This window comes from Ptychodera flava, chromosome 10 (genome assembly GCF_041260155.1).
Source record: "Ptychodera flava strain L36383 chromosome 10, AS_Pfla_20210202, whole genome shotgun sequence".
Classification (NCBI taxonomy): domain Eukaryota; kingdom Metazoa; phylum Hemichordata; class Enteropneusta; family Ptychoderidae; genus Ptychodera; species Ptychodera flava.
In genome coordinates, this window is record NC_091937.1 from 13,118,457 (window position 1) to 13,127,830 (window position 9,374).

The 9,374-nt window shown below is 35.1% G+C and overlaps 1 protein-coding gene across 1 annotated transcript; it reads left to right on the forward strand.

Annotated features, from left to right (window-relative positions):
- The first annotated feature begins 1,127 nt into the window (after positions 1-1,127).
- LOC139143017 (toll-like receptor 2) lies at positions 1,128-1,514 on the forward strand. The gene has a single exon (XM_070713207.1). The coding sequence runs from the start codon at positions 1,128-1,130 to the stop codon at positions 1,512-1,514; it is 387 nt and encodes a 128-aa protein (XP_070569308.1).
- The last annotated feature ends 7,860 nt before the right edge of the window (positions 1,515-9,374 follow it).

Here is a 9,374-nt window from a genome sequence, read left to right on the forward strand (position 1 = left end):
CAGCCGACGCTGCAGAAAAGTGGCTCAACAGGAAACCGTGTGGGTTTTCTTCAAGTAATTATAGGAGGGAGGACTTCATTCGGTACCTTAGCGTTTACAACATGTCAAGGACGGGGATTTCAATACATCATGATGACTCTATGAGACAAATCTGTGAGCCCAGTAAAATTGAAATCCTGAACAAAACAAATAAACACACCGAATTTAATGTGAGGGAGATAAAGTTTCAGTCTTTAACCCGGATGGCTATGTCGATACATGACAGTTATTCAGTCACTGTTTATGTTCCGAAGTTAGAGGAGCTTGATCTATCTCATTCATCTGTGAAACTCAATAATTTTCACGTAAAATTTCAGGAAACGCAGAGTGTTCGACGGGCTAGTTTTAGCTATACGGAATTTGACAGTAGAGATAATCATATACAGTGTAATCAAACAACAAATGGAATCATATTTCAATCATTTGTAAATCTTGAATATTTAAATGTATCACACTCTGGAATATCAACATTATGTCAGTTCTATTTTCAACAGTTAGAAGTCTTGAAGTACATTGATTTGTCACATAATAAGATTTCGGTCTTAAGAAAAAATACATTCGAATACAACACACAGCTATCATTGATTGATCTTAGCCATAACAGAATGACGATGTTGGATCCCGCCACCTTTGAGCACATGACTTTTCTGTCAGACCTATACTTCGGAAGTAATCCTTTAAACTGTGATTGTGATAAAGAGTATATACAGAAGTGGATGACGTCAGCCAAGAATCTAGCGTTCACCCTGGACGGTTCTCTTCCATGGCAGACTTATACATAGTCAGAGCCAAGTTCTCTCTCTGGTAAACCATTTATTATGATCGATCACCATCGAATAGCGTGTTACAAGACTCAGATAAAACTTGTAGCAATTGTTGTTCTTATAATACCTATTATTTTTGTAAGTCGAATCGTTTGGAAGAAGCGCTGGCATTTGATTTATAAAGCCTACAAGAAAATTAACCAAATAAAACAGCGTTACCCCCTCTACTTCCGATTAGAAGACAAAAGAGAGTATGAGTTTGATGCCTTTATCAGTTTTAGTGAAGGAGATTCTGACTGGATTGATGAGCAACTCCAACCCTTTATGGAAGATGAACTTGAATTGAGACTGTGTATTCACACACGAGACTTCCACGGTGGAAAAGATATATTTACGAATATCGAGGAAAACATCAAAAAGAGCAGGAAAATAATCTTTATCGTGTCAGAAAATTTCGTCAAGAGTTCATTTTGTGATTTTGAAATGCGATTAGCGTTCACCATGATGTTGCACGCATTACACGATGAGAGCGTTCTCTTGTTTATCATGTTGGAAAAAGTTCCCCAGAAAGACATGTCTGACATTCTGAAGTTCTTTGTGAACACCAAAACATACTTGGCTTGGCCAGACGGTGATGAAAACGAGGAAGAAAGGGATCACTTCTGGGAACAACTTAGAGGAATAGTAACAGACGAATGGCAAATTTTCTAAAATCTTTACAATACATTTGTGTCGATAAAAAGTGAAACACGTCATCTGAGGTGTCTTACACATTTCGACTATCCAGAGGTTTACGTGTAACCAAGAAAATATTACTTTAAAATTTAAGAATAACCTCGCGTGGCATGCGCGGAACAGAGACTTCGTCCAATTTGCGTAATGAAGACATGTCATTTTTTTCTGATGGTAGCACTGTTTTTAAGTATTGATCTTATTAAGCATTCAATTTGATATCTCTTACGGCGTTTTTGGAAATCCATCACTTGGCAAAATGCTTCATCTACAACAATATGTACACATATACTGATTCTGTACATGTGTCAAATACGTTCAGTATACACGTACGTATACTAAATGCATATGTGTACACTTGGTATGCAAAGATCTGCATTATATATACTCTTGATATTCATAGATATACGCTACGCTTATCGACGTATTGAAATATTCCATATACAAAGATAAACACTACGTATGCAATAGAATTGTGTTCCATATGCGTAAATATACTGAACGTATATCACGCATTTTTTTCTAGTGCATCAAAGAGGTTTTCCATGATTTTCATCCAAAGTGATGTGTATTGTGTTCAGAAAAGAAACTTAGAATTACACTAGTTAACATTTTTAAGCATTTTAAGTCGTTTTACTTCCCCGTACCTTTTTGTATTTACACGTAATTACTTCAGACAAGAAGAGGTGATAGCAACTTTTGAATCAAAGTTTTTGTCTCCTTTCTTGTCGTTTACCTTATAGGCAAAATCGTCCATGATGCTTTGCATTGAAAAGTATGTTTATCATGTTACAGTCTCCTTGCTGGCTCAGGCTGACTAGAAGTAATGTTATGTTGAAAGGTGACAGCCATGATTGTTAAAGCGCTCAGCGTTATTCGTAATTACGAATTGCGACATTGATGCTGATATTTTTATCGATTTTCAAGATTTTGCCAGCCATTGGTAATCTTAAAGGTTCTTACCTCAAATATCTTTAGCGAAAATCTCGAAATAGCCAATAATAATAATTTCGTTTCGAATGAAGAGAAATGTTATTGCTGTGATCTCATGTCTATTTAAAACACCGAATGCTTCGTTCCATAATAATTGTAGTAATTTCATCTATGGATTATGTTTAGGTACATTTTGTTTGATGATCATTATTCTGTGACATTGTAAATAATTGTACTTTAAACAGCGAATATTTTATCATAATTTGCGAGCTTTGTGTATATTCGAAGGTAATTTTTGTCTGTTCACTTAAAAGTTCCAGATGAATTACTGTGATCTGATTTTTCGATTTTTGGCATTTTTAGTCAATTCCTTACTTAAAGAGTATATTACCAGCTTGTATTTTCCTCAAAGGAAAACAAAGTCATTTCGAATATGATTGTTGAGTTTTACGTAAACACTTGGTTTGAACAAGACATTGTCAATATATAGTCGATAAAGTAAAAGCTCATATAACGTCTTTTTACAGCAAATATTTAGTATACCTGATCATTCAATTCAAGATACGAGGTGCAAAGTTGTATGCAAATGACAAAAAGTGTTGCGAAGAGTAGCGAAGCTAAATTAACACAACAATTGAAACCTTAATATGTTAGAAGTGTTGGTTTATATTGTATAAAGCATTCACTGATGCAAGATTTTAAATAATCATATTTCAAAAACTATTTCTCTTATCAAGTGCAGATTGAGGTTTTAGTAACTGTAACGTCATAAATTGTTTGCGACATTTTTGTCAGTAGAGTTATGTAACTGTTTTCTGTAGAATTAAATATCATGCTATTTTGTATTTGGATTTTGTTTGTCCAACCTATCAACGCAGATTCAAAATGTGTAACAAACAATGGTGTTATTTACGGCTGATTTAAGGGCCATAATTGACTTTGTTTGTGAACAATAACAACAAATGATACATGAAGAGTTCAGAAAAATGTAGGTAATATTTGGAATAAAAGTACAAAACGTGTGGAAAGTCTTCGCCGGAGTTGTTATCTTTAAAATTCGCTGAAATGTTTTGGAATGCTACAAGAAATGATTTAAAAGATTAAAACATTACTATAAATGAATATTCAGTTGATTGAACATTGCATGGCTGGATGTGACTATTAGTGATTAAGACAATGGAAATCAATACAACACATGACTAATTATATTAAAATCCGCCATTTTTCTTTCTTATGTTCAGTTATTCAGTTCGATTATTCTAAACATTATGTCAGTTATATTTTCAACAGTTATTGGTCTTGGAATACATAGATTTGTCACATAATAAGATTTCGGTCTTGAGAAAAAATACGTTCCAACACAGCACATAAATATCATTAATTGATCCTAGCCACAACAGAGCACATTTGAGCCGATGACTTTTCTGTCAAACTTATACTTCGGAAATAATCCTTTAAACTTTTATAGTGATAAAGAGTACATTCAGAAGTTGATGACATCTGGCTCAGCTAAGAACCGTGGATGGTTCTCTACCATGACAGGCGTATACATCTCCAGAGATAAGGTCTTTCCCTGGTAAACCATTCATTTGTGAAAACATTACCGCTAAGTTGAGGGAAAGAGAAGAGGCTTTATTGCAAAAAGAAGAACGGAAACGCCCACAAAGTGATAAAATAAAAGCACCAAATGAAACGTCAAATCTTATGCAGTAAAGGGCATAGAACTACAAAGTTACAAAGGTAAAGTTCCCTCAGCAGATCGCAAGCAAAAAAGGCTAACTACTATCAAAAGTTACAATACAAAAAACAATCAAAATAAAAGAAGCAAATTAACTTACAGTAAAGATATTAGCAAAACATATTGGAGGGGGCCCCTTAAGTCAGGTAGCCGAGAAAAGGCCATTGACGACTTTGGGGTCAAGGTCTGAATGACCTTGATGAATGACCTTCAATCCATCCTGAGAGACCGAAATGTGGGAAAGGAGTGGAAATCCCGAGAAATGGGAGTCAGGTTGGAATCCAAAGCCCGAACACTGAAGAGAAATGGGAAAAATAGAGAGGAGAAAGGGGGTAGCGATGGGATTGACCAAGCTGATGTGATGTGACCCCAGCAGCTGAATGAATGAATGAATGAATGAATGAATGAATGAATGAATGAATGAATGAATGAATGAATGAATGAATGAATGAATGAATGAATGAATGAATGAATGAATGGAAGCAATGAGACAAAGGCTCAGTGATGCACAGTGCCGTGTGCAAAAGTCGGCTGATTGGCCGGAAAGGCAGCTTGATAAAGGTTACAGGTAGAAGAGCTAATTGGCTAGGGGAACAAAGGTGAAGATGTATGGTGGACAGACTGACTAGCTGTAATCACAACAACTGTGATAAAACACAGATTCCACTTATGATCGATCACCATCGTATAGCGTGTTACGAGACTCAAATAAAACTTGTAGCAATTATTGTTCTTATTATACCTGTCCTCTTTGTAAGTCGAATTGTTTGGAAGAAGCGTTGGCATTTGTTATGTAAAGCTAAAAACATTAACGGTATAGAACAGCGCTACCCCCTCTACTTTCGGCTTAGAGATGAAGTAAAGTGTGAGTTCGATGCCTTCCTCAGTTACAGTGAGGAGATTCCGTTGGGATTGACGAGCACCTCCAACCTATACTAGAAGACAAAATAGACACACGAGGCTTCCGCCGCGGAAAGGACATAATTTCAAATACCAAGGATAACATCAAAAAGAGCAGAAAAATAATCTGTATCGTATCACACAATTTCATTAAAAGTTTATTTTGTGATTTTGAAATGCGATTGGCGTTCTCGATGATGTTACACGCACTACACGACGAACGCATATTTGTGTTTATCATGCTGGAGAAAGCTGCTCTGAAAGACATGTCTGATATTCTGAAATTCTTTGTCAATACCAAGACATACTTAGCTTTGAGGAGAATGATGAAAACGAGGATGAAAGGCGGCACTTCTGGGAACATCTTAGAGGGATAGTACTAAAAGTATGACAAGTTTTGCTTAAAAACTTCACGTTTTTGTTGATAGAATGTACAACACATTTTGGATAGCAACTATTCAGAGATTGACATGTAGTCTAGGACCATTAATGCCAACTTACAATCTGCTTTATATTTCAAGGAACAGTTAAATATTTTAATTTGATAAACTAAAGGAACTTATAACGTTTTTCGGGCAGAGCCGTGTTTACAAGTGTTGCATCTTTGATGGTCTTCACATTGAATGAGTTCAAATTAAAATTCATGATTAAACAACGGAGACATTGCTTTGCACTTACATTGCAGTAATATCGTCCTTGAATTATTTTTCGATTTCATTGTTTTTACAGAGAGTCACTCTTGATTCAGAATTTTGATGTCAATACAGTATTTTTTCACTGACAATATGACATCTTTATGTACATTTCATTAATAAATGTAATAGTACCTTTTCTATCCTTTCACGACTATAACAACATTCATCTTAATTGTCAATTGTCATGCAATCGTATATAAATTGAAATCAAATGATAAAAAAGGTATATCATCATCTTGTGATTTCCTCAAAGAAATATAAGGTCATCTGCCTGCAATACCAATACATTGTTTAACCTTTATATCCTAATTTTGAAAGAAACGATACAATATGGATGAGAATGCATGACGCTATAATATGGCGTTCGTACATGTCTGCGAGTACAGGTTTATTCAATGCAATAAACTTTCTATATTTAACACCTCTTAGCTTTTCTAACCAAAACTTAATATATACTGATATATATATATATATATATATATATATATATATATATATATATATATATATATATATATATATATATATATATATATAACATATATATATATATATATATATATTATATATATATATATATATATATATATATATATATATATATATATATATATATAATTTATTTAATAAATTTATATTATTTTCTATATTCGAGAATCGTTTGCGACTATTGTGGTCGATTTCTTTGCCAAGCATTTGTCAAAAGCGTTCTCCCACATTAATTTTACGCGCAATATAAGTCTGAGCTGATTGCAAAGTCGAAGAAAAGTTCTCCACGAGTAGTTAATATCAATAACAGATAATGGACGTCATTAACCTTGCCAGCTATAATGTAGAGGTCTACATTCCTCTCTTGGTTCCCTTGACGCTTTGCTTAACTCTTGTGATATTTTATTAGTTCAAGAACATTGGCTTGACAAGGAAAAGTTATCAGTTCTTAGTTCGTTGCATAATGAGTTAACCTCAATAGGTGTGAGTGCATTTGATAGCTCGCATGGTGTTCTCACAGGTAGACCCTATGGGGCGTTGGTATTATTTGGCGAAAAAATCTCAACGGTATCTCACCTATCGTTTTGACGGTGAAAGTCGTGTTATCGGTATTCGCATTAAGATGTTAGTTAAGCCTGATGTCGTAATTTTTAATGTGTATCTACCAACTGCGAATTCTGATTTTGATGAATATCAGCGGATTTTAGGCCTGTTACAAGTTACAATTAATGAATTAGGTACTTGCCACTGTCTTATTTCCGGTGATTTTAATGCAGATCCGAAAAAAAATCAGCATGAATTTGTACTTTTAGATAATTTTGTGCAAGATAACAACTTCATCTTTTCAGACATTGAACGCCTGCATCCTGATACTTTTACATATTTAAGTGATTCATGTTTTGCTCGAAGTTGGCTTGATCATATCATTTGCTCATCTTCATCTGATAACATCGTTGATTCTGTAAAGGTAAACTATGATATCATTTCTTCCGATCACTTTCCTGTAATGTTCACTTTGAAGACCGATTTGCTACCTAGGCTCAGTAGTTCGTCACAAACTGAAGCACATACGCCTTGTTGGAACAAAGCGTCATCTTGTCAACTTGGGAACTTTGAAGTGTTTTGTGATCGACTTTTATCTGAAGTTCATATTCCTATTGAGGCTTTGGCTTGTACTGACACAGACTGTTGTATTCATTCTCATTTGATTGATACATTTTATAGTGACATTATTTCAGCGTTGTCGACTGCCGCAAATAGGACTCTTCCCAAAGCCACAAAGTCAAATAGGCATACAATACCAGGTTGGAATACAGTTGTGAAAGAACACTATGACAAAGCACGTACTGATTTTTTGATCTGGAAGGACAACGGTTCTCCTAAATTTGGCCCTTTCTTTGATCTTATGCGAAGGTCTAGGGCACAGTTTAAAAGGCAGTTTGCACAGTGTAAGAGGGCAGAAAAAGAAATGCGTGCGAATGCCATGGCTGAAAAATTAAAGAGTAACTCTAAGGAGTATTGGAAAGAGGTCAATAAACGTAAAGGTAAAGCAATAGCTCCGTCATCTGTTGACGGTCATGCTGGTGACGCTGAAGTAGTAAATATGTGGAAATGCCATTATGAAACTATTTTGACCAAAACTGGTACCGAATCGACACCTGTCTTTTCGAACATTAATTACTGTAATGACATGACTGTGCACCACGAAGAAATTTGTGAATTAGTTATGAACCTCAATACAGGTGCATCATCGGGTATTGACGGTATGTCACCTGAGCATTTGAAGTATGCTCCATATAGAGTCAATAGTCGTTTGTCCCTTTGTTTTGCGGCCTTTTTAATTCATGGAACTGTTCCTAGACAATTGATGACCACTGTTTTAGTTCCTATTCCAAAACTCCAGGTGGCAATATTTGTGACAAATCTAACTATCGCCCTGTTGCTGTTGCAACAACAATTTCCAAACTGTTCGAAAGGGTCTGGTTAAATCGCTGTATGGAATGTTTAACAACCACTGATCACCAATTTGGGTTTAAACCAGACCATGGTACTGATATGTCAATTTTTGTTTTGAAAGAAATTTTGAATTACTAATATGACATCAAATCGATTCCAGCAATCATTATCATTCAAGGCAAATAAATTACCAGGTCCAATAAACAGTAAAAACAAACACACAAAAAAACATAAGATCACTGACAAAATCGGTAGTACAATCTTGAACCACTATATAAGTGGTGGTACCAGGTGTCCGGAATGGGTAAGCGTACCCTGCTAGCATGCTACACCGTCAAGATTGAACTAGTGTGACAAAGTTATTGTACGGTAATTCAGCTATCTGCTAAATTACTGTTCTGAGTCAAAGTCGGGAATACTGTCTTTCATCATCTGAGTGACAGATTTGCCATATTTAGATATAAGATCTCCATATCTACCATAGAACTTCTTAAAAGATCTAACCAACCTACTTTGTGAAAATCCTTGTCTCACCAGCTTTAAGACTAATAAGCTGTGTCTCTCTTGAAAATCTCCATATGAATCACAAGCTCTACAGTATCTCAGTAGTTGGGAAATGTACACACCATAAGCTGGACTCGACGGAATATTACTGGTCAAGTAGGGAAAGTTAATGATTTCAAAATTAAAATCATCCCTTTTATCATACAACTTGGTGTGTATTGCATTGTGTCTAATTTCAATAAATAGATCAAGATACGATGCTGAGTTCATGCTCTCCGTTGTTTCTTTAATTTCTAATTCATCTGGATATATGTGATGGAGGTAATTAGAAATTCCAGGATTGTTCAAACTGATGAGATCATCAATATATCTATAGGTATTATTAAAGGACTTTGCAACTCTTTTAGATCCTGAACTATGAAGAGTCTGCATGAACTCAGCTTCATATGAATACAAAATTAAATCAGCAAGAAGTGGTGCACAGTTTGTACCCATAGGAATGCCTATAGTTTGCCTGAATGTCATACCGGCAAATGAGACATATATGTTGTCAATTAGGAAGTGTAGCATCTTAATTACTTCCGTATCAGTGTATTTGCATTTGGCATCACTGTTGTTACTAAA